The 27,262-nt window shown below is 37.4% G+C and overlaps 1 protein-coding gene across 1 annotated transcript in view; it reads right to left on the bottom strand.

The window, feature by feature from the left end:
* UIMC1 (ubiquitin interaction motif containing 1) overlaps positions 1–27,262 on the bottom strand; it is a 178,138-nt gene that overhangs the window by 37,488 nt on the left and 113,388 nt on the right. The window contains exons 4-9 of the mRNA XM_021698718.1: positions 18,623–18,747; positions 17,789–17,894; positions 16,743–17,479; positions 10,145–10,209; positions 7,568–7,644; positions 2,296–2,399 (exon numbers count right to left, since the gene is read on the bottom strand). Of these exons, the coding sequence (XP_021554393.1) occupies positions 2,296–2,399; positions 7,568–7,644; positions 10,145–10,209; positions 16,743–17,479; positions 17,789–17,894; positions 18,623–18,747 (1,214 nt within the window). The remainder of the gene's footprint in view (positions 1–2,295; positions 2,400–7,567; positions 7,645–10,144; positions 10,210–16,742; positions 17,480–17,788; positions 17,895–18,622; positions 18,748–27,262) is intronic.

Raw genomic sequence — 27,262 nt, 5'->3', positions numbered from 1 at the left:
ACTGTTGAGCAATTCTCTGTCATTAGTAAGCTAATATCACTGAACAGCCACAATATATTACAAAGCAGTAAAATAAGAACTGGTTCCACATGCATACTTCTACTTGTGCCAAATCTCTGCTATGCGTTTCATATTCTTTATCTAATTTAATCTTCAAAGCAACCCAGTAAAATAGGTTATTTTTTGTCTCCATTTTACATGTGAAGAACTGACATTCAGAGAAGCATTCCTCTTCTATGCTTCCCTAATGCCCCAGACATCTCTCTTATCATTTTATTTGTCAGACCACGTTATAATTATCTATGTGTCTGTCTCCTCCCTTACCAGGACCCTTTGAGGGCAGGGACTGTTTTTGTGTTGTTGTTGATCTTTGTACCTCAAGAGTCTAAAATGAACAACTGGCACACAGTATACAAACTATAATATCTGTCAAATATATGAAATGAATAAAACAATTTATTAATTTGCCCAAGATTACAAAATTAAGTGATAGGGTTGGGATTCTTCTAATTCCAATGCTCAAGCTCCTTGCACTATACCATACCACCTTCCAATAAACAAGAAATTTTAGGACAAATGACCCTATACACAGATTCCAAGATCAAGAGTCCACACCCATTATGATACTATCTTTGTGCTTATAAAATGTTCAGATTCTACCTTTCTAATAAGTGACTTAAACTAGTGATTACTCAATGACTTAAAAACTATAGTATCTCTAACATCTTTTAATGGAAAGAGAATTCTAAGACCATTTACAGACATCCACAGATACCAGCAAACAGCAACACTGAAAAAGAGGACATTCAATGTGAGAAAGGCCATATAATTCCATCCCTTTGATGTGTACTGGTGCAGACATATACACTATAAATTCTAAATAGGGTTCATGCTCTTTGCCCCAAACAAAGAACGGTCTCCTTTGCAGTCATGGATGGGTAAGAAATCAGCCTTCATTAACAAAAAGATTGTAGGGCTTCTGTAGTTAAGATGACTATGTTAGTAACACTCTGTTCCCCATCCCCATTTAGAAGGTTCTGGTCCCTCCCTGAGAAGCCATTTTAACATTATCTAGCAGGATCTGTCCTCAGTCACTCTGTTGCAGGGAGTGTTACCATCAGGGAATCTTGGTCTGTCAGTTGTGACAGGTCAGGTTCCAAGGAACCGAGCAGTGTGCATGATTCATGAAAGCAGAATTTCTACCCAGCTACCTGCAATGCAGAGACCAGGGAAGGAATCTACCTTCTATTGTAAAAACTGTTTTCAAAAAACCCAGAGTATAAAAAGGAATAAAAGAATGAAACCTTTATTTTTAAATGCTCAGGGTAAGATAACATATACAAATGTAACCAAAATATTTATTTCCATAGAAAAATTTATTTCTCAGGCTGCTTTTCAGAACAACAAATTTTAAAGATTCTGAATTATTTTTTAAAATTCTTGGTAAACTGTTTTCTAAGATTCAATATGATAAATATGTACTGAAAATCCTTTTTTTTTTTTTTTTTAAGATTTATTTATTTATTTATTTGACAGAGAGAGACACAGCGAGAGAGGGAACACAAGCAGGGGGAGTGGTAGAGGCAGAAGCAGACTCCCCATCGAACAGGGAGCCCGATGCGGGGCTCGATCCCAGGACCCTGGGATCATGACCTGAGCGGAAGGCAGACGCTTAACGACTGAGCCACCCAGGCGCCCTATACTGAAAATCTTAATCAGAGGTATGAACTTGTATCAACCACCTTTATGGATGATGCCAGATATGTGAAATTAGGAAAGGTAAAAAAGCCAATAAAAATCTGCTTATTTTTTCATGCTGCTATCCTGACTTTGCATTTCTGATACCATGTAGAAATTAGAGCTGAAAGTTACGTATAATATAAATATAGTGACTTTTTCCAAGATTGTTCATTTCTGTTATTTATCAGTAGTATAACAGAAAATATCCCAGACTTTGGAGATAAATCCATGTTCAAACTCTAGTTCTACCATTATTAGCATTTTGAGTATGAGTGAATGACTTAAACATCCTAAGCCTCTGTTTCCCCATCTGTAATAGAAATAATAAAGCATATCAAGAAATCAAGAAATAGTAACTACTATTTTTAGAAACAATGCTCAACTGAACTGAACTGTAGTGCTGAACTGAACTTAACTGTAAGAATCTCTGATATAAGCGTCTCCAAAACTGCAAACTTCTGTCACCTAAATCTTTCCAGCCAAGGTCAATGTTGCATCAGAGAGAGGAATATCAGTAGAAAGAAAACACTAAGAAAAATTATAGAGAATATTTACCTCCTTATCTGCCATTATTATTCTTACTTCATCCAGGATCTCTCTGCTACCTGGAGAGACTTCTTTTTCAAGGTCAAATGTTTCAGGAGAACTTAGCTGTGTCTCTGTAATTTAAAAAGTTAAAAAGTTATTAATTTTCATTTTGTATTTTCATAGTTAAAAAAACAAACACCTATTTCCCCTAAAGTTTAGTGTATAATACTGCAGTGGTAATACAGATATAGTTTGATTCTTCTTAAAGCTTTACTGAGGCATAATTTATATACAACAGAATTCACCAATTTTCAGTATACAGTTTGATGAGTTTGGGCAAATGTATATAATTTATACACAGTATCATTTTTTTAAATACCTATATACTATATCATTTATACCACATAACAATCAAGATATAAAACATTTCTGGGACATCTGGGTGGCTCAGTTAAACATCCCATTCTTGATTTCGACTCAGGTCATGATCTCAGGGTCCTGAGATGGAGCCCCGCATCAGGCTGGGTGCTGGGTGTGGAATCTGCTTATGATTCTCTCTCTACATCTCCCTCTGCCCCTCCTCCCAACCCCCCCTTTAAAAAAAAGATATAAAACATTTTTAAGCACCCCCCCAAAATTCTTATGTACCCCTTTGCAGTGAATTCCCCACTGCTTGGCTCCTTGCAATGACCAATCTATGTTCCTATAGTTTTCCCTTTTCTAGAATGTCACATAAATGAAATCATATAGTGTGCCATCTTTTGTGTCTGACTTCTTTCATTTAGTATAATGTGTTTGAAAAGCAACCATGCTGTTACATATCAGTAGTTCATTCCTTTTTACTGCTGAGTAGTAGTATTCCACTGTATGGACGTATCACAATTTGTTTATCATTCATCAGTTAATCCATCTGGCTTCTTTTCAGCACAGTTCTGGTTTTAAAGTATATTTATTTTGACAGAAAACAAAAACACTCCAATGTTAGTTCTAAAGTTAAAGGGATGATTAGAGAAGACAAAAAATTGGGAGAAGAAATAGAAAATACATCCTAAACAAAGATATGCCTTTCTTTAATATATTCTTTAGGCAGCATCTATTCATTCAACATTAACTCAACAAATATTTATGAACAAGTTCCAGGCACAGCACAGACAAGCAATATGAAGATGTAGGATGGTGTCCCTCATAGTCTAGCTCAGGAGTCAGCAAACTATAGCTCATGGACCAAAGCCAGCCAGCTTCCTGTTTTTGTAAATAAAGTTTTATTGGAACACAGCCACACCCATTTTTCCCTGTATTCTATGGTTGTTTTTGTGCTAAAATGGCAGCGCTGAGTAGTTTCAATGGCAGAGTTGAGTCATTTAGCCCACAAAACCTAATATATCTACCTAGTCTTTTACAGAAAAAGTCTGCCAACTTCTGGTCTAGACACCTATCACTTAATATAACGAAAGAACAGGGGCACCTGGATGGCATAGTCGGTTAAGAGATTCAGTCTTGGTTTCAGCTCAGGTTGTGATCTCAGGGTCTTAGGAGCGAGTCCCACATGCAGAGTCTGCTTGGGATTCTCCCTCCCTCTCCCCCTGCCCCTCCCACTAGCGCTCACTCTCTAAAATAAATAAATCTTAAAAAAAAAAAAAAAAGGACAGTAACTCTATGTCAAAGAAGGACAACAAATCTGGAAAAGAAACTTAGAATACAAATCCAGTAAGTTCTTTCTTATCTACACTGTATGCACTGTACATCTAACTGATACTTTTGTGCTTCACAAATACAGTGAATGGCCTATGTTGGGCAAATAAAGTACCTATAAGATACTGAGGTATCTTCTCAACATCAAAGAGGGATTAAATGCATTTCTAGTGTTAACTATATTTTAGTACCTTATAATTTTTTGCAAAATGAATATACATGCTCATACAGATTTTACCACCTTGGAGGAAAAAGGCTTACAGTGCATAAACTTCAAAGTCGTCTTTGTCAGGACCCCCTTCTACTTGCTACATGAGATGCTGCCCAATTCATGAATCATTTAATAAAACCAATTTAAAAAAAACAAAAAACCTTGTCAAGTTTCCTTGAGCAATATTACCAAAAAAGACATTTAGTCTCTTAGAAAATAAGAGCTACTCATTGTCTGCACTACTGTAATAATAAAAAGTCTTTAAGCTTTCTGGGAATAGCTTAAATAGTCAACTATAAAGAAAAGAGAGCATTAGCTCCTTAGAAATAAACAATGCTAGGAGCATACACAAGGTGGGCATAAGGCTATAATCCTGCTTCTTCAACAAAGTGAGTAACTCTAAAAAGATGTTATAATTTTGTGTATCAGATCCCCGGAAGTTTCAGAAATATAAGACAAAACAAAATAGGTAAGATGGACTACTACACTCAATCTGCATTTCACCCATTTAGAACACGCTGAGAACTCAAATTTTCTGGAAAATTTAGATGCATAGCTTCTAAATTATATATTTACCAAGAGATTTAGGAGTCTGGCTTCATGGAGAAGTAGTTATACTTTCTTAGCAAAAGGAACAGTAATGTTATGGAAACCTTTTGCAACCTCATTTAGGAGTGGTTTTTGTCAGCAAACAGTTGGACTTAATTAGTAAACTAATGACAGCAAGTCATGATCATAAAAGTTATCTAACCTCAGTCCTGAAGGGCCTTTTTCCTCTCTCATTAACTAGGGCTTTCAAAATTATTTTATTTACAGGTTCCTCCTGCAAGATCCCTGGGTACATCACATGCCATCATCCTAAACAGACTGAGTGACTTCCTAACAGGATGGCATAGTCAGCAATCCAAGGTGGGGCGGGGGAGGGGACGGAGTTGTAAAGTTTCCTTTTCACAAAGATAGCACAGCATTCCTGAATGCTCCTGCCAAAATCGGAGCACGTGGTAGTGAGGTCTCTTAGTGGGTATCATCAGGCAGTAATTCAAATACATTTTATATGAATTTATATAAAATATGAATTGTATGAATATGAAAGAAACCACTTTCAATAGAAAGAAAGAAAATTAAACTTAAAAATAAGTAAAGAAAGACCTTTTATGATATGCTGCCAAATGTTTATAAATGTTTATAGGTCTTTCCTAGAATAATGTGTAAACTAAGTTTAAGTCTCTGTAGGAAAAAAAGTTGAAAGAAACCAAAATAAGAAAACTATGTGTCTCTCTGACCCTGATAGGTTATATGAGACCTAAGGGAAAACTAGGTATGACTTACGGTAATTATGTGTACAATACTTACTGCCCAAAGAGTTTAAACATTGATAGGAAGTCCCTCAATCTCATATGAATGAGGTTACTGATATATATAATTGGCCTCACTTTTAAGAAAAGCAAAAAAAGAAAATATAACCTAAAACAAATTCCTTAAAAAGTAGTGGTTCATATCACAAAACAATTCTTCATATTATACAATGATTCAACTCAAGAGTTCCCTTAGATAATTGGTATCTTAGTTCATTTAAAATTATTTTGTGTGGGGCTCCTGGGTGGCTCAGTCAGTTAAGCGTCTGCCTCTGGCTCAGGGTCCTGGAATCCAGCCCTGCATCAGGCTCCCTGCTCAGCCAGGAGTCTGCCTCTCCCCCTCTCTGCTCCTCCCCCTGCCTCCGCTCATACACTCTCTCTCTAATAAATAAAATCTTTAAAAAAATAAAAATAAAAAAACAAAATTATTTTGTGTGGGGCACCTGCATGGCTCAGTCAGTTAAGTGTCTGATTTCGGTTCAGATCATGATCTCAGGGTCATGAGATGGAACTCCACGTCGGGCTCTATACTCAGTGTAGAGTGTGCTTCTCCCTCTCCCTTTGCTTCCTCCCCCTGTGCTCGCTTGCTCTCTTTCTCTCTCTCTCTCTCTCAAATAAATAAGTAAATAAAATCTTTAAAAAAAATAAAATTATTTTGTGTATCGAGGTGGGGGATGGGCAAAATGGGTGAAGAGGAGTGGGAGATACAGGCTTCCAGTTATGGCATGAATAAGTCACAGGGATAAAAGGTAGAGCAGAGGGAATATAGTCTATAGTACTATAAAAGCATTGGAGGGTGATAAATGGTAACTACACTCATGGGGAGCATAGCATCACACATGTCAAATCACTGTTACACACCTGAAACTAATGTAACATTGTGTATCTGCTATACTTCAATTAAAAGTAAATAGGGATGCCTGGGTGGCTCAGTCAGTTAAGCATCTGCCTTCGGCACAGGTCATGATCCCAGGGTCCTGGGATTGAGTCCCACATTAGGCTCCTCGCTCAGCAGGGGAGCCTGTTTCTCCCTCTCTCTGCCTGCCACTCCCCCTGCTTGTTCTCTCTGACAAATAAATAAATAAAATCTTATAAATAAATAAACACACAAACAAACAAACAAACAGGGGCACCTAGGTGGCTCAGTAGGTTAAACATCCAACTCTTGATTTCGGCTCAGGTCATGGTCTCAGGGTTATGGGACTGAGCCCAGAGAGTCAAACCCCACATCAAGCCCCTCATTGGGCTCTGTACTCAGCAGAGTCTGCTTAGATTCTTTCCCTCACCCTTTCCTCCCTCAAATAAATAAATCTTAAAATAAGTAAATAAAATCCCATTAGCAAAATTTTTTTTTAATTTTAATAAGTTTGTTGTGATTAAAACAAAAAAATTATTTTGTATGTCAAAATCTATTCATGTGCAACTCTGAATGAGCATCTCTTGTACCTAAAGTAAGGTACACATGTCTTTTCATCTCTACAATTAACAAAAGGCAAAGTACAGTACTTAACCAAGTTAATTGCCTTATCTGAGATTAAAAATAAGTAATGACAGAACTGCACAAAATTCAATTTCTAGACTCCCTCTGCTATAAGGAGTGAATGGCAATGTAAAACTAGTAAAAGACTCTGAGGCTTAATCTGCTTAATGACAGGCAGATTTGAGGACAGCCCAATTTGGAGAACCCATAAACCAAAATATAGAGTCCTCTTGCCTCTGAATGTACAGTTAAGTGCTATTCCTGATGGCTTTGCTGCCATCTCTGATGAGGCTGGTAAGCAAACAAGGAGACAAAAGAGCACATTAATTTCAAAACTAAAATATCTCTGAGAAAAGACTGAGAATCAGAGCTAATGTCCACTAAAAAAGCGTATATGTAAAAGTATGTGTACATGTATATATGTGGAGAAGATAAGTACACACATACATCAATCACACATAAACCTCCTGAAAGTGGGTTGGAAAAGCAAGAAAAATTAATAGGCACGAAAAGGTAGATAGCTAGGGATCAGAAATTCAGTACGATCAGTGGGGTGCTTACCAGGACACACAGTGCTTTCCTCTGCAGAACTCTCTGGCATAAGGACTGAGTTTCTCTTACTGGTCAAAGCAGCAATGCTGAAAAAGAACCAAACCCCAAGTGAATCCCAGTATAATAAATCAGAACACAGGGCCAAAAGCAATGGTGAGTCATTTACAAAGCCACAAGTAATCCAATACCTGCTGTCCAATACCACAAAAGCACAACAGGGAAGCAAGGAATTGGTAGTGAAAACTCCAGGCCAGAAATGGGGAAAATAAACATGCTTACAACTCTGGTTCCAGTGAAATCACTGAACCAAAAGACCCCCCTTTTTGAGTCTTTACAAAGGAAAGTTGAAGGGTAAGGACTATCTGTGAATACCCTAGAAGACAAAAACTCCACTCCCATATAAGAATGTCAACAGGGGGGGCGCCTGGGTGGCTCAGTCGGTTAAGCGACTGCCTTCGGCTCAGGTCATGATCCTGGAATCCCGGGATCGAGTCCCACATCGGGCTCCCTGCTCGGTAGGGAGTCTGCTTCTCCCTCTGACCCTCCTCCCTCTCATGCTCTATCTCATTCTCTGTCTCAAATAAATAAATAAAATCTTAAAAAAAAAGAATGTCAACAGGGGGCACCTACGTGGCTAACTAGGTTAGGCATCTGACTCTTGGTTTTGGCTCAGGTCATGATCTCATGGGTTGTGGGACTGAGCCCTGCACTGGGCTCCCCGTCTCTGCTTAAAGATTCTCTCACTCTGCCCCTCTCCCTGTGCACACACTGAAGCGTGCTCTTTCTCTCTCTCAAATAAATAAATACACCTTTAGAGGAAAAAAAAAAAAAAGAATATCAATGATGTTTTATAGCCTCCATCTCAGCCTTCTGAAGGTTAGAGATTTGTAAATTCGTAAAAGAAAATATGGAGATTCTCTTAACACACTCGCTTTTCCCTCACCTTGCAGTTAAATTTGCTCTTTATCTCAAGATGTGGCTTTCCAAGCAACAAAAAGATACAATTCCAAATTGCCCTGCAGCAAAACCTGCCCACACAAGTTAAATATCTCTTCTGAGAGTAACATAATTATGACCTGCTCCCATCATCCAGCCTTCCAGAGTTTACTCTGCCTGTTCATGGAGTGCAATCTCTTCCTGACATTGGAACACATGGCTGAGAGATCTGAGCATCTGAGCTACCCCTTCATGCTTCACAGAGCTTTATGACTAGTTTGATCAAGTATGCAAGAGGATGCTTAAAAAATAAAACCTTACATCAACCAAGAACCACAGAGAAGAGAGACTAACCATCACCGATTCATGATAAATAACTAAATCCTGATAGGAAACCACAGGTGATTTCTCTCTCTAAATAAAACATCTCATAACATTTGTTGTAAACCCAAGCCAGACACAGTTTACTCTGCATGTAACATTAGGGCTCTATTCAAAGGGTCCATCACAAAACAATTTGCTGACATTTATAAAATGGGCTAATCAATTTGAAGTCAAACCACATTGCCTGCAATTCCAACTCTCTCCTGGTGACAAAGCATATAATCATTTATTAAAACTTACATCTGCTCTGCACAGGCTCACCACAACAGAGCAGAGGGGCCTGGAAGAAGCGAAAGGCCTATTCCAGTTAAAACCACTTCCAAAATCGTCTTAACAGCAGGAGAATCAAACCAAAACCATATTCTTGAACTTAGAAGGAAATACATAGTACTTTCAACTTAACCAAAACCCTAAGAAGCACCACCAAATTACAGCAAATGGTAATTGGGCCTCAACTTCCATACGAGAGATGGAGATCACTTGACACAAAATTAAGCCCTTGAGTAATCCCCAAAGGTCAACTACCAGATAAAAGGAAAAATTAAAAATCCAATCCAGTTGATAAGTGCAGTTTGTAATCAATCAGCCACTATATATTATTAAGTGAGAAGACCTAAGAAGGTAACCCCATCAATCAATCAGCAAGAATAATTGAGGAGGTAATGCAAATACAACAATTTAAGGGAAAAATAAGATATAATCAGATTAAAAGTGGCACAGGACAGGGAGTGAGGGTGACCCATGTTCTTTGTGACCTGAATAATATGAATAATAAAAAATACAGTAAATACAGGTAAATACAATAAAAAATATAAGTCTACTCTTAAGAGTAGACTTAAAAGATGTACACAGTTTGCACATGCAGATAAAATAAGCGTAAGCAGAGGGAATAAAAGGGGACAGGAGGACTAGAAGGACTGTAAAGAAACTAGTCTAGAGCCTTTAGATTGGCATAGGAAGCTAGGCTGAGAGAGTAGCAGGATGTAAACACTTTCAGGAATGGTATAAATGGGATATGTGCCAAGATGGCTCTATTATACCACCACCAACACCACCACCTTCTAAGATCTCTTCCACTCTAATATTCCAGGCTTCTATGAGATACATATTTGAGAACTGGAAGATAATGATTTTTCTTAGTCTGTGCTTATAAAAGAGCTAAAAGATCCCTGGCAAGCTGTCCCTGTACAGTCTCAGTCATGTGCTTCATCTCTCTTACTCTGGCACTATCAGGGAATTCAGACCCCCAACAACTTATAATCTTACCTTTGTGAGGCAGGTACAGAGTTTCCTTCTTCAGAAGTTTCTTCGACAAATAGCCCTTGGGAAGACTGCAAAGAAATATAACATCCTAAATATACAGGCACAGATGAACTGGTTTCTCCTCTTTAAAAAAAAAAGTTAATTGCTCAGCATTATCACTCAGCAATTAGCAATAAGAATAAAACATTTTACATAAGTCAGTAAGTTTCAGTAAAAAAGAGCATATCATGTGGAGTCAGAAGAGTGGGATTTACATCACAGCTGGATCACCCATTAACTCTGTAATCTAGGGTGTCACATCTCAATCTGTTTCCTCATCTTAAAATGGTTATTAATGACTGCCTCACAGACTGTCATTGTGAGAATTTAAAAAGATAATATATGTGATGTACTCTGTAAAATGCAAGACACATAAATATTAACTGGTGAGTCAAATGAATTATGATTTCAAAAAAGCAACTATAAAGTTTTGTTGTGGAAGGAGGAAATACAGAGAAAAGCCCAGTTTTCAATGGAAATATTCCAGTGGGAAAAACACTGCAATCTGTGAAAGAAGTCTCTATGAACACAAACCAAGCCATAACACAGAACATCCCAAAGGGAAGGTTTTAAGATTCCTTTTGCTACAAATGTGCCACTGTGATTTTAGTATCTGGCTACAGGGATATCTTTTAAGAAATGTAACAAATAGGGACTAGATTAAAAAAAAAGATTATTTTCTATGATTAATAGTAAAGTTGGTGCAAATGTCAGCTCATTAAATGTAGGTGCACAGAAAAAGCAGCTACTGCTGCCTTAGAGAAACTTATAAGAAGTGCCTGAGCTGTGAGGCTTCTTCCAATAGGAAGAAAGCTACTAGCTGAAGTTTTCAGGGTCTCCTAACAGGATATAAATAACCTAGGCGAGTTAGGCATCTCTGTACCACTCTGGCAAATGATAAAATATACTAAAATCAGAAATAGCTGAGATGAGCCTTCATTCAAAGGGAAGATAAACTGTACAATGATCAGGAATGCAGTCATTATGCAAAATGAGGGTTGAACTGTCAAAAGGACTAAAATACAACAGCAGTAAATACGTCACCTATTTATGTGAACTCTGCAGTGACAAAAGTTTCATTACTGAGATATCAAAAAAAAGTAGATACTGACACCTAGTGCCCATTTAATAGATTTTACCATCTTAGAATAACTATAGTTGACTAAACTTGGGACTTCAGAAGCAATCAGTGCAATGGTGAGTTATAAGATACTCCATCTCTACCTTCAGCTAAAGCGTATCTTTACCTTTCTTGGTTTTTTTTTTTTTTTAATTACTGTACACCTATTAAGTGCCAAGCCTTTATACAAATCACTTTACAATGCATTATCTCCTTTAATCCTCACAAGAACCTTTTGAGGCAGAAACTATTAAGGTTTTTTGGAAGCAAGGAAAGTGAAACTTTGACGGGTTAAATAATTTGCCCAAAATTACAGAGTTGGCCAAAAGTGGAGCTGGGATCTGACTCCAAAATCCATGTTCTAACCACTACTGTTGTTGTTTACTCAAATAATCTTCTTACAACCATTTCAACATAGAATCTCAAGAATGTCTTCATTTCAATAAATCATTTCTAATTTTTAAACTTACACCTCAATGACTGCAATCTAAACACACAGGAGTAAAGTGAGGTTCTTCCAGAATATGAAAATAACATAGCAAAATAAGCAAACAAAATTTTATTAGAATATCCAAATCTAATCAAGTTGAACAGGGTCGCATGATAGGAATATAACTTAAACTAAGGAAGCTGTGGCCTAATCAAGACATTGCATTCTGCCTAAAGAAATAACATGTTAATGAAAAAGGGATAATAGTCTGCAATGAATCTAAAAAAGAAAAATCCAAAGATTCAGAATCAAGCAGTATCTTCAACACCATAGCCTGGGAAATAAAAATAAACAGACACATCATCTGGTCACCATACAAAAGTCCTCTATTATCAGGTACTAGGTCTTTCCACAGACTAGATGAATCATCCCTTAAATATTACCATTTCCTGATTACTATTTTCAGCCCTCTAGGTACCTTCATCCTACAAGGAGGTACAGTAGATGGTGGACCTGAATATTCTGGTCACCAAAAATGTCTATCTCCCATAATAATTTAACAAACTGTCATTTGGTGTACATATCAGCTTTAAGTTTGACTAGTCAAAGTCAGTTCTCACCCCCCCTCCCCCGAATCTGGCCATTTGAGAAAAACAAATTCCAGTATCTGGGCTGAAAAATTAAAGATTAGACCCTGAAGAGTAGTGACCACATCAATATGCTACTCCTCTACTTCCCTGCTGTATAGCCAACAAGATGACCTCTCCATCTTCATTAACATAACCTCTCTATTGTTTGTGTGATGCCAGAAATTAGTTATATGATTCTAAAGCTTTTATAACCTTCATATATACTTAAAGTGATTTGCCCCAAGGTGAATGTTTGTCTAAGTCCCTAGTTCTGGGAACCTTTCACTATCTCTCTCAACCAAGGAGTATCACATATATATATATACGGGCAGCTCCAGCAAAGTCATAAATCAATAGAAAATGTTTAATAAACAGAAATTCTTTCTACCCACAGTTCCTGAAAGCAAAAGACCAATATAAGTGGTGAAATTACAATTGTAGACCTTCATTATCTGACTGTAATATTAGTTAAGTTTTATTTGTTTTGTTTTTTGTAAAGACACTATTCTGTGTTGGCAAGACTGCAGTGAACTAAGCATTCTCATACATTGCTAAAGGGAAGGAGTACACATCTGAGAAACCTTTCTGAAATGCAATTTGGCAATAAATAGCAAGTCTTTTTTTTTTAATGTTCATAGCTCTTTAATCCAGAATTTTTCTTGCTCCCTATCTCTAAGAATACTAATTTTATTTTTTTTTAAGATTTTGTTTTTAAGTAATCTCCACACCCAACATGGGGCTTGAACTCACAACAACCCCGAGATCAAGAGTCGCACATTCCATCAACTGAGCCAACCAGGCTCCCCTAAGGATACTAATTTTAAATAAAACAACGTTTTATTTAAAAAAGATGTTTATCACAACCAAAATATCTAACAAGAGGAAAAGGGTTAAAATATTATGATAAATTCATAAGCCAGAATATTATGTAGTCATTAAAAGTGAAATCTAGGGGCGCCTGGGTGGCTCAGTTGGTTACGCGACTGCCTTCGGCTCAGGTCATGATCCCAGGGTCCTGGGATCGAGCCCCACATCGGGCTCCCCGCTCAGTGGGAAGCCTGCTTCTCCCTCTCCCACTCCCCCTGCTTGTGTTCCCTCTCTCGCTGTCTCTCTCTCTGTGTCAATTAAATAAATAAAATCTTTAAAAATAAAAAGGTGAAATCTATAATTTTAACATAAGAAAATGTTTACATAATGTTAACTTAAAAATACAAAAATATGATAGAAACCATACAAAAATAGGTACAGAAGATAAGATGAAGGAATATATATCACCGAATAACAGGATCGTGAATGCTTTCAACTTTATTCTTTAAACTCTTCAGCATTTTTCAACAGTTCTAACTGATGTCTGAAATTAATGTTAATGACAATGACTATCCTGGATACTTACTAGGTGTCTGCCTGGTCTCCTTTTACTGAGGCCAGCATGTCACCCCTCCCACTGTATTATAGCAGTGGACTCAGCCATTTGTACAGTTTGACACAGACCCCACTTTAGGCCACAGTCAATTGGGCTGGTGAAGGCTACTACCCAAAGGGATCGTCAAGTCCTTTCCTAGAAATTTGAAATTGGTATTGAGAAAGAATAAATCTCCTTTAACCTGTATTTAAGTTTGGGAGCTGTAGGATCAGTGTCTTCTACCTACCATTGTGAAAGAGAAGCAAATGAAGCCAATACGCAAGGGAGAAAAATGAAGCAGATACAATATAGCAATGAGATGTAGAAAAATTACAGATGATATTCTAGACCCTGTACCTTGTCCAGGCTTGGTTACCATCCTGTTTTCGAATTTAGGAGGCACCCTGTTTCCTTATGATAAAGTCCTCTTTTTAATTAAACTAGCTTGATTTGATTGGTTGTGGCCAAATATTAACAATCAATAATACTATCTATAGTATTTGATGACCAGTTCAGGGAAGTTAGAGAACTTCAATTTTTATAGGGCCAGCCATTAGGTTCTGAACACTTTCAGGCTATTCCAAAGGCACTGCTTTCAAACACCAGAACTTAACACAAGTCTATGGTCTACAACTCTGTTCCCTGGGATTTTCAAGCTAACAAACTGAATTATAATAAATCGGTCAACAAATACAATAAATAAATGTTCATTCTTTAGAGTTAATTTATTCTCTTAAGTGGAAGTATCTCTGAGTTGCAAAGAACTAACAAACAAAACATGTTATCATAAGCACAACCTAACTTTCCTTTGGAAAAGAGGCAAGTCACTAGAAGAATTGTTAAGAAAAATGCTTTTTCTTCCCATACAGCAATCTTTCCAGAATGTGGATGAATACGGCTGCTGAGGAAGAATGATTCCCATAGGTACCCTCAATGAATGGCCTTCTGATCCCTTGGAGAGAACCATCATTTGAGTGCCTATAATCTCCTAAGCATCACACTAGACATTTTACATAATTGACTTTAATCATTAAAACTACTGTAAGCCATGAATTGCTATTCCCACTTTACAGATGTAAAAACTGAGATTCAGAGAGGTTAAATGGCTTGCTCAAAGACATACATAAAAGTCAAAATTCAAACTCCAAACCTATGCTCTCTACTCTATGCTGTGACATTTCTCATAGCTACCATTTGTTGAACCCTTATCATAACAGAAAGCATAAAATAACAGCAAAACAAAACCAAAAACTCAGAGCCCAAAAACAGAAATAGCAACAAAGAACAGTATAGTCATAAAACAGAATACTTTTTATAATTTACACAGTTTGTAATTATATGATTGCTTTTATAATACCCAGAGAAAAAAACAGAACATAAGCTTTGATATAGTACAATCTAGATATGTCAGAAAAAGGGCGCCTGGGTGGCTCAGTTGGTTGGGCGACTGCCTTCGGCTCAGGTCATGATCCTGGAGTCCCAGGATCAAGTCCCACATCGGCCTCCATGCTTGGCGGGGAGTCTGCTTCTCCCTCTGACCCTCCCCCCTCTCATGCTCTCACTCTCATTCTCTCTCTCAAATAAATAAATAAAATCTTATAAAAAAAAAAAAAAAGATATGTCAGAAAAAAACCGAAAAGACAACCTAAATGTTCCCAAACAGGGGACTGTTTTTGGTAAATTATAGAAAACCATCACAAGCAAAATCAGAAATATACCATCATGTGGGGGAAAAAATACACTGGGAAACTACTCTTCATATCAAAAAGGACCACTTCCCCTAATATATAAAGGGTACCTAGAAACCACTAAGAAAAAGATTGTTGAAAAAGAAAAATGCCCATAAGATCTAAACAGACAGAAAAGGAAATATAAATGGGTTTCAACTGCACACACAATAAGAGAAGTGCAAATTAAGACTGTATTGAGATAGTATTTTTCATTCCTCAGATTGGCAAAGATGAGAAAGTCCTGATGGTACTGATTTGGAATGGGTAGGGGGAAGCTGGTACTCATACACTGTTATGAGTGTAAATTTATACAACCTCTATAAAAGGCAATTTGGCAACAGTAACAAAATTGTAAATGCATTACCCCTTGATCCACCAATTACATCTACAAGAAATTATGCAAATATCTCCCATGTGGATGAAACATCTTCATACAAGAGTAATCACTGCAGTAGTGTCTGTAATAGTAAAATATTAGAAACAACCTAAAAGTCCACCATTAGGGGTACTGGATAAAATAAACTCATCCATACACCGTATATTACACATCCAAAAAAAGGAAGAAATTCTTTAAGTATGTATGTTATGGAATGATCTCAGAAGTATTTCAATGAAAAAAAGCAAGGTACCGAATAATGTATAGATTATGTGATCATTTGTGTAAAAAAAGGTGAGGAAAAGAGTATGTATACACATTTGCTTGTACCACAAAAATATATCTTAGAAGGATACACTAGAAACCAGTGATACAGGTTGACTTCAGGGAAGGGACTAGTTGGCTTGGGAGGGGATAGGAGACAGACTTTTCATTAACATCTTTCTGATTTATGGGGCACATGAATATTACTACCTATTCAAAAACTTTTTAGAAATAATAAAAATTTTAAAACATAAAAAATAAATTATGATACATCCATGTAATAGAATAATGTTTTCAAGTATACTTAATAAATAGGAAAAGATCTAACAAACTATTAAGTGGGAAAAAGAAACAGCTTATACAGAAGAGTCTTCATTTTGTTGAAAAATTTAAAAGAAAAAATATTTTAAAATGCATAGAAATGATGATTGCCTCTTGGTGCTGAGATTATGGGTAATTTTTTTTCTTCTTTATACTCTTCTGTACTTTCCTAATTTTCCATAGTGAGCACATGTTACTTTAAAAATCAGAAGAAAAGAACAAATAGCTATAATAATCCTTGTTTAAACTGTGAATAAATCATCCTTAATCACAGCATCACTGACCCTTACCTGACCATGACTGGTTGTTGGTTCTTCCTCCAACAAAAGTTTCTCTTTCAAGCTTTTAATTGGGCTTTCTTGGAAATCCTTGGTTTTTGAGTGCCAGACAGATGCCCTAGACTCCTGCCTCTCCTCTTTGTCTTCATCTCCCATATCTTCTGAGATGCCTTCATTTTTTTCACTAGCCTGATCTCCTTGGCCACATTCATTCTGGATCAGAGAAGGAGGTCTAGGTAACACTGGTTCCCCAAACCCTTTTTTTTTAAAGAGCTGCCTCTGAGCCATTTTTAGGCTCTTTTGATAAACCTCCAACTGGCAGAGAATGACCTTGGTATATTGGCTAGGATCTACTCCAGCAGGGCAGAATGGAATACCCCAGAAGTAGTGCACAGTGCCCCCAACATCCTGGAGACCTTTGGCATCTGCTGGGGTAGGCAGACAGTGCCTAGATGTGTCCCCCCTACCCTGGGCAGCTTTGTGAAAAACACAACCCCTCCCAGTACTTTCCTGTGGCTTCCCACACTGTGTGTGCTCAGCCAAGTGGCCAGTACATCTGTCAAAACATTTAACGTTCTCATTCTCAAACACTGGCTGGCTTGACTGATCCCAGCTTCCTGAGCTGCCAAAGACCGGCTCCTCTTCAGTGTTTTCAGTGTGGTCCCAAGGCTCCTCTCTTTCCTCAGCCTCGTTTCCCTGACTGATATGTGAGCCTTTAAACAGTGATGGAGGTACCAGCTGCCATATGCCTGTAGGTATTTGAGAAAAAGTAGGGCTAAGGACAAACTGTTCTTTATTAAGAGGGCTTGGTAAGTTATCACTTACCAAGAATTACATAATGTGGGTAAAAGGCTCTTCTTTGTGTTTAACCAAATGTTGACTTTTCCTTGGAGATAAAAGTATGCTGGATATTAGCGAGATCTCAACTATTTTTGGATTTAACCTCTTTAATACCACCAAAGGGATTTGGGGCATTTCTGTACATCTACTCTCAGCATGAGATCCCTGTGATATAGTTATACTTGATGAGTGGAAGGAGTCAGAACAGGGAGACATGCCTTCAGTGGTCCCAGAGTCTGTGGTTTTCTCTTGGTGGGACTGTGAAGATGGTCCAGTGGCCAGAGGTCGAGATCTGGTAGCAGAAGCATCAGAAGGCCGGCAACTCTGAAACAAGTGATCCCACACCAGACCAGGTTTATTATTAAAACAGCTATACATGAAGGGTCATAGGAAGGACAAAACAGGGAGGCCACTGTCCCCTTAGAGATTCTTTCCAAAACGTAGATGCTCAAATCAAATGACTTCCATAATGTGTACCAAATGCCTACTATGTGCAAAATGCTATAGTAGATCACTATACTAAGCCCTTTTCTAATATAGAGACATGAATGACATAAAGGATGGCTCAGGACCTGACACTGGCAAATATTCTTCACATTTAAAATAATTTCAACTGCACATACTCAAATCACAATTTAACATTATTTGAAAAATGTTTAACTGCTCATTCTTTTTTCCATAACCCACCTCTAGTTTCTCATTGCCTTTGTTCTCCCCCAAAACAGGGGAGGTAAGCACCTTATCTTGCTCCCTTTTGGTTTCTTGGGACTTGGTAACTCTTTTCAGAAGCTGCCAACTACTTAGCTCTCTTAAACCATGTATTGAAAATCTATGGGGTGGAAGAAAACTCTTTCATATAAAATTAAAACACTTCAAATTGGGTTCAACAATTCAACAAGCACTTTAAAAATTATTATGGGAAATATTTGCTAGTTTAAAACCCTACGAACTACTAGAGCTAGTTCTTAATGCAACTATAACACTGCAGAAGTAATAAAAATATACATACTGCTAATCAATCCTCACAAACTATTTCAACATAGCATATTTACATTCAGGCTTTCTGCAATGGCTTTCCTCAAGAGCTCCTCTTCTTCCTCCTCCTGGCTGTTCATCTCCCTAGCTTCCTGCTCACTCATTTTGAGAGCCAGAGCAAACTGTTCCTCTTCTGTCATTTCTGTAAGAAGATAAGAAAAAGAGAGGAGAGGAACACCACAAACACTGAATAAGCATGGAAGCAAGAAACAAATTTTTAAACTTTTCAAATGAAAACAATACAGACCATTTAGTACAATTTTATAATCTTATAAATGAGGAAAGACCCAAAGTTAAGGTGTTGGCCAAGATAAGTAACAGCTGTTTCAGTAAGTATCCTGAGTTAGCTAGCCCCATACTTTGTGTAGAGTTTACTTAAAAATAAAATAAAAAAAAAACACAACTAACTGGTCACTGTTGAAGAATGTTAGTGTATCAACTATTTTGTTTTTTGTTTTTTCAAGTTTTTTTTTTAATTTAAATTTCAGGTAGTTAACAGTGGAATATTAGTTTCTGGAGAATTCAGGAATTCATCACTTACATACAACACTCAGTGCTCATCGTAACAAGTGACCGCCTTAATAACCATCACCCATCTAGCCCATCCCTTACCCACTTCCCTCCATCAACCCTCAGTTTGTTCTCTATCGTTAAGAGTCTCTTATGGCTTGTTGCCCTCTCTCCTTTTTTCCTTTCCCCCTTCCCATATGTTCATCTGTTTTCTTTCTTAAATTCACATATGAGTGAGATCATACGGTATTTGGTGGATCAATTGGCAAATAAAAAAGAATCAAGCTTGTGTCCTACTCTTCCAATACAAGCTACATTACAGAGTAACCAAATAGGTGAAGAGAAGTTTCTCTTTAAAGAATTATTCCATCTAATAAATGTAAAACAAATGACAGAATTAGAACATCACCATTTTGTAGTGTCTGTGGAGAGGATTTTGATACCTACCAAACTACATATGTGATCCAGCAATCCCAATTCTATCAATTCACTCTAGCGATATACTTTCAATAAAAAAAAAAGTAAATATGCACTACATTTTTCATTGCAGCATTGTTTAAATATGCAAAACACTGGAATCTACTTAATGACTAACACAGGACACTGCTTGAATAAACTCTGATATACATACATATAACTGTAAAAAAAGAATAAGGAAAATATCTATGGACCAGGAATAGAACAATTTCAAGGATATAATATTAATTAGAAAAAAGCATATACTGGGGCGCCTGGGTGGCTCAGTCAGTTAAGCGTCTGCCTTCGGCTCAGGTCATGATCTCAGGGTCCTGGGATCGAGCCCCGCATCGGGCTCCCTGCTCCGCGGGAAGCCTGCTTCTCCCTCTCCCACTCCCCTGCTTGTGTTCCCTCTCTCTCTGTGTCTCTCTCTGTCAAATAAATAAATAAAATCTTAAAAAAAAAAAAAAGCATATACTATATGTAACTAAAAGAGTTACATATAGTATGCTACTTTTCGTGTAATGAAGGAGAAATACGAAAATATATGATATACCTGTTTATGTTTGCAGAGCGACACAGGAAGTATAAATTAGAAACTAATCCAAGTGGTTACCTACAGGTAGTTGGGAACAAGGCAGAAGAGATAAGGGAGAGAGTGACACTTCTTTGACTATATCTTTTTGTATCTCTTTGACTTATAAAGTTGAGTAAACATTAAACATTTTTTTAAAGTAAAATAAAATCGTAGGAATGAGGGATCCTTAAAACTGAATCCAAACAGGGGCGCCTGGGTGGCTCAGTTGGTTAAGCGACTGCCTTCGGCTCAGGTCATGATCCTGGAGTCCCGGGATCGAGTCCCGCATCAGGCTCCCTGCTCGGCGGGGGGCCTGCTTCTCCCTCTGACCCTCCCCCCTCTCATGCTCTCTCTATCTCATTCTCTCTCTCAAATAAATAAAATCTTTAAAAAAAAAAAAAAAAAAAAAAACTGAATCCAAACATAAAAAATGCACCCTACTGATTATGAAATGACCTTAATGAGAATGAACATATCAAGATTTGTGGGATGCACCTAACACAGTATTTATAGAAACATGTATAGCTTTTCATGATATTATTCTTTTAAAATTTGACAGAGAGGGAACACAAGCAGGGGGAGAGGGAGAAGTAGGCTCCCCACTGAAAGCCTGACACGGGGCTTGATCCCAGGACCCTGTGAGCATGACCTGTGCCAAAGGCAGACACTTAACGACTGAGCCACCCAGGCACCCCTCATGATCATATTAGAAAAGAAAAAAGTTTAGGGGCACCTCTGGGTGGCTCAGTCAGTTCAGCGGCTGACTCTTGATTTCAGCTCAGGTCATGATCTCGGGACCTGGGATCAAGCCCCACATTGGGCTTGTGCTCAGCATGCAGTCTACTTGAGATTCTCTCTCTCTTCCTCTGCCCCTCCCCCTGCTCTCTCTCTCTCTCTCTAAAATAAATAAATCTTTAAAAAAGACAAGAAAAGGGGCGCCTGGGTGACTCAGTTGGTTAAGCGACTGCCTTTGGCTCAGGTCATGATCCTGGAGTCCCTGGATCGAGTCCCGCATCGGGCTCCCTGCTCAGCAGGGAGTCTGCTTCTCCCTCTGACCCTCCTCCCTCTCATGCTGTCTGTCTCTCATTCTCTCTGTCTCAAATAAATAAATAAAATCTTTTAAAAAATTAATTAATTAATTTTAAAAAAAGACAAGAAAAAAGTTTAAAATCAATGATGCAAGCTTCACACTTTAAGAAACTAGAAAATGAACAGTGAAATTAACCCAAAGTAAATAGAAATGTAAAGAACAGAAATCAACAAAATAGAAGATGCCGTACAAAAGAAAAAAAATTAAAGCAGCAAAAAATTGGTTCTATGAAAAAATGAAAATTTATAAAAATGTAACTAGATCAAGGAAAAAAGGAAGAGAAAACACAAATTAACAATATAATGAATAACACAAGAAATATATACTACGGATTCTACAATCATGAAAAGAAAATAAGGAATACTGTGGACAATTATGTATCAACAAATCTGACAACCTGGATCATGCATTCTCAAAAGGGGTGACATCATCTCCAAATGGACAAAACTTGGTTTTTGGAGGTCAAAAATATCCTACTCTCTTATTTATAAAATACAGATCTACAGGGGCGCCTGGGTGGCTCAGCTGGTTTAGTGTCTGATTCCTGATTTTAGCTCAGGTCTCAATCTCAGAGTCTTGAGTTCAAGCCCTGCACTGGGCTCCACAATGGGCATGGAGCCTACTTTAAAAAAACAACAACAAAACAAAACACACACAGACATACAATCAGTACATAAATGGGATCTACAGCATTATCTGTGGTATTAAAGTTTCATGGGGACAGGTGGTTAGGAAAAAAAAAGTATCTAAAAAGGATCCTTTGGGGAACAACAAGGGAAAAGAGGACTGAAACACTGATTACGTTGAAGCAAAACAAAGTTAATGAAATAACACAAATTATGAAAAATGACATAAGAAGAAACAGAAAAACTGAATAGTCTTATATCTATTAAAGAAATTAAATTTGTGATTAAAAAAACTTTTCCTTGGGGCGCCTGGGTGGCTCAGTCGTTAAGCGTCTGCCTTTGGCTTAGGTCATGATCCCAGGGTCCAGGGATCGAGTCCCGCATCGGGCTCCCTGCTCAGCGGGAAGCCTGCTTCTCCCTCTTTCACTCCCCCTGCTTGTGTTCCCTCTCTCGCTGTCTCTATCAAATAAATACATAAAATCTTACAAAAAAACCAAAAACTTTTCCTTAAAGAAAATCCCAAAACTATCTGACATTCATCACTGGTGAATTCATCAAAAAATTAAGAAAAAATTAATGCCGAACTAATTCAGAAAATAAGGCATCAATCTACCCAAATTGATTTATAGAATCAATACAATGCCAATCAAAATCCCAACAAGCTTGTTTAATGGAACATAATGGAAAATTCAGAAATAGATCCACACATTCATCTTCAACAAGGACAGGCTTTTCAACAAATAGTGTTACAACAACTGTACATCCATGAGAAAAATTATCCTCAACCCTTATCTCACATTATATATAAAAATTAACTCAAAATGGATCACACATCTAAATACAAAAGATAGGGGTGCCTGAGTGGCTCAGTCGTTAAGCATCTGCCTTCGGCTCAGGTCATGATCCCAGGGTCCTGGGATCAAGCCCAACATCAGGCTCCCTGCTCCGCAGGAAGCCTGCTTCTCCCTCTCCCACTACCCCTGCTTGTGTTCCCTCTCTTGCTTGTGTCTCCCTCTGTCAAATAAACAAATAAATAAATCTTTAAAGTAAATACATACATACATACAAAAGACAAAACTATAAAAATTCTAGAAGAAAACGTAAGTGAAAATCTTTGTAATCTTGGGGTACTCAAAGATTTCTTAGACAAGACTCAAAAAGATAAAAGCGTGAAAGAAAAAAAATGGACCTCATCAAAATTTAAATCTTCTTAATAAAAAGGTAAGCCACAAAATGGGAGCACATATTCACAACATACATACATACATATATATATGTAATCTGAGAAAGGACTTATGTCCAAAATAGATAAAGAACTCCTACAATTTAATAAGAAAAGCAATCTAATTTTTAAAATAATGAGAAAGGGATCTAAACAGATACTTCACAAAAGAAAATACCAGAATGACAAATAAGCACATGAAAAGATTAGTCATCAGGAAAATGCAAATTAAAATGAGATAGTAGGGGCACCTGGGTGGCTCAGTCAGTTAAGCATCTGACTTTGGCTGGGGTCATGATCTCGAGGGTCCTGGGATTTGAGACCAGTGATGGACTATGCACTTAGTGGGGAGTCTGCCTCTCCCTCTCCCTCTGCCCCTCCCCCTGCTCGTGTTCTCTCACTCTCTCTCTCAAATAAATAAAATTTTATTAAAAATTTGAGATGGTACTACATGCCACTAAAATAACTAAAGTGAAAAAAAGACTAACATTCCTATCGAAGTCATTAAATCATAAAAAAAATTGATTACATCTTTATGTTCAATTTAAGAGAACCAAGAACCATATAATGCAAAAGAGATAAATTTGAGTTCTTTGTAATACTCTGCTTTTCAAAACACCCTATTTCCCTAAAGGTTCTGGAGAGATGAAGCTTTGCTACATTAACTGATATATTCTCCAGATTCTGCCCTCTTGCTCCACCATTAGAACAAAAACTTTAATGTAGTAACACAGTGTGCTTCTGTCTTCTAGTACACAGGGAGGAAGCTCCAGAAGCAGTCTTCCTGGGTTTAAATCTTGATTTTTGCTTCTTGTCTAGACTTCAGCAGGTTACTTACCCTGTATACCCGGATACTGGTGCTGTTGTTTGATAATCTCCCTCTCCCTTTTTACTTTGCTTCTTTTAATCTACTGTGGACATGCATGTAGAGTAATTATACTCTTCACCTTAGGGATTCTCATGTAAATGCCATGATTCTGTAATACTTGTTTTAGGTCACACATATATAAACCTGAGGTAATAATATTTAAGGCTGTTATGAGGATTAATTTAATACATGTAAAATGCTTAAATAGTGCTTGGCACAGAACAAGTATCCAATAATTGTTAATTACTATTAATTAATAATTAAATTATGTATTGTCATTATGTATTATTTAAAGAAATCCAAAACTTCAATTCAGATTATCTAACAGTCATTTTATGTGTATTTTACTGACAGCATATAACCACATAACTTGACAAAGCTACCATTACATATTTAATTTAACCACAATCAGAAGTAGTTACTGTCATTCACTATTACTGTCTCTTATTTTCATACATCAACCATGATCTGAGACTAAAGTCCAATAAACATAACTGTTGATAGGATTCATTTTACTTAACCTCTCTACTATATAAGTACCGAACCATTAGTAGAAAAGGAAAAACACTTTTTCCCCAGATCATACACCTTTAAGGAAAATATGAGCGAGTGTCAACCTTAGCATCTCCAACGGAGCTGATTTGCTCAGCTTATCAAATGATTCTGCTGAGCTAAACACACAGTAGTACACAATTTGTGTGAGGCTGATTATGCTGATCATAATTTATAATGATTAACGTCTCCCAACATTCAGGTTAGCTTCCCACTGAGATGTGCAAACAGGCCGTTAACAAACCAGATCACAAAATTAGATAGTACCTATCAAGAGAAACTGTATAATTTTGGGGTATTTGAAATGGCTGAAAGGGAACATTTCATATAACAAAAAAACAAACAAGATAAATTATTTTCCCTCCCAAATCTTTTCCTAAGAACTTTCTTTTCCAAAACAGATAGAGCTCTGCAACTGTGGTAAAGCTAATATACCTATAAACTGCCAGTTATAATGTAAATCGTAAAACACGTTTGAAAGGCACCATGTCATAACCTTTATACATGTGCATTCTCAAACAAAGTGATACCATTTTTGGGAATTGACCATAGGCAGTCACGGAAGAGAAGTGCTGTACACAACAAGATGTCCACTATACTATCATCTATAAGAGCATGGACTTAAATGCCTTAAAAAAAGGCAATGGTTAAGTAAATTATAGCATGTTAACTCAAGAGACTGAGATGCTGTTATCAAAATGCTAATCACAAAGACATATAAAAATGATAAACTGTATAAAGGCCAAACGAAAATATAATGGAGGTGACACAACCAATTTCTGGTTCCACATGTAAGGAACTTGAAAGTTGCCATTCTGTCATAACAAGAAGTAAAAAGCTGAAAAGACTAAAAAATCAACAACTCTTCTTGAATCCATAAGACGGGAGGGCACAGGGCAAACTACTGCCCCAAAATGAAGAGATCTGTTCAACAGGGGAATACAGGGAGTCAGGGTTTATCAGAGCAGAGATTCAATAGCGGAATCTGCCACAGAAACCAGTGCCAGGGTAGAAAAACACAAACTGTAACTGACATATTACTGGAGGCTCAGTGCATACATGTCTGAGCGTTAAAAACTCCACAGGGGGTGCCTGGGTGGCTCAGTCGTTAAGCGTCTGCCTTAGGCTCAGGTCATGATCCCGGGGTCCTGGGATCAGGCCCCGCATCAGGCTCCCTACTTCTCCCTCTTCCACTCCCCCTGCTTGTGTTCCCTCTCTCGCTATGTCTCTGTCAGATGAATAAAATCTTTAAAAAAAAAAAAAAAATTATGCCAGAATTAAGCTCAGTGATCGACTGTCTCTATGGGGTGTGTGGTATAATAAAAAATTTATTTGTGCCCAGTTTCTGGCAGGGAAAAAAAAAAAACCCACAGGAACTCAGTCATAGCAAACCCCCACACTTTTGTCAGGTTTTACCTCCAAGAGTGCAACTAGGTTCTCACAATAAATATAGCAAAAATTTCCTCTTGAGCATCCCACAGAGGAAGGGGAAAAGGACCTATTTTGAAACATGCCTGAGTACTGTGTTCTTTTTAAGAAGGTGTGTCCTAGGTCAAACTAGTTAATCAGAGCCTACACTGATGGGGTATTATCAGTGTCAAACTGACCTGCAAAAAAGGGAAATAGCAAATTCCGACCTTCTCTAGGCATCCGGTCCCACATAAAGGAAGAGGGGGTGAAAAAACTGAGAAACACATGTGAAGTTCAAAGTCCAGAGGCACAAACACTTGAAAGACTGACACCTAGCCACAGAACTGCAGAATACTTTCCCTACCCCCATACTTTAGCAACATACCACCAAAGACCCATTTATAATAGTTTCTTTCTACCAGGTACATCATGTCCAGTTATCAAGAAAAAATTACAAGGCATACAAAAAGGCAAAAACACAATATGAAGAGACAGAGTAAGCATCAGAACCAGACATGGCAGAGATATTAGAATTATCAGACTAGAAATTTAAAACAACTATGATCAGGAGCACCTGGATCGCTCAGACAGTTAAGCATCCAACTCTTGATTTCAGCTCAGGTCGTGGTCTCAGGGTTGTGAGATCAAGCCCTGCATCAAGGCCCTGCACTGAGCGTGCTCTGCTTGGGATTCTCTCTCTCCCTTTCCCTCTGCCCCTCTTGCCCTCCCTCTAAAAAGAAAAATTTTTCTAAATAAATAAATAAAACAACGATTAATATGCTAAGGGCTCTCATGGATAAAATAGAGAACATGCAAGGACAGATGGAGAATATAAATAAAGACATGGGAATCCTAAGAAAGAACCAAAAAGAAACGCTGGAGATCAAAAACACTATAATAGAAAAGAAGAATGCCTTTGATGGGCTTATTAGTAGACTAGACACAACTGAGTATTTATCAAAGAAACCTCCAAAACTAAAACGTAAAGAGAACAAACACTGAAAAGAATAAAACAGAATATCCAAGAACTGTGCGACAATTACAAAAGGAGTAACAAACACATAATGGAATTACCATAAGGAAAAGAGAGAAAGAAAGGAGCAAAAGAAACATGTGAAACAGTAATGACTCAGAATTTCCCCAAATTAATGTCAGATACCAAAATATAGATCCAGGAAGCTCAAAACAAACAAACAAGCAAACAAAACAAAAAAAACAACAACAAAAAACCCCACCCTACACTTAGACATAACATTTTCAAAGTACAAAAAAATCTAAGATAAAGAAAAAATCCTAAAAGAAGCCACAGGAAGAAAAACACCTACCTATACAGAAATACAGATAAG

The sequence above is a fragment of the Neomonachus schauinslandi genome, chromosome 7 (assembly GCF_002201575.2).
Source record: "Neomonachus schauinslandi chromosome 7, ASM220157v2, whole genome shotgun sequence".
Lineage (NCBI taxonomy): Eukaryota > Metazoa > Chordata > Mammalia > Carnivora > Phocidae > Neomonachus > Neomonachus schauinslandi.
The sequence above is the reverse complement of the archived record's forward strand: the minus strand, read 5'-3'. Positions and strand labels throughout refer to the sequence as shown.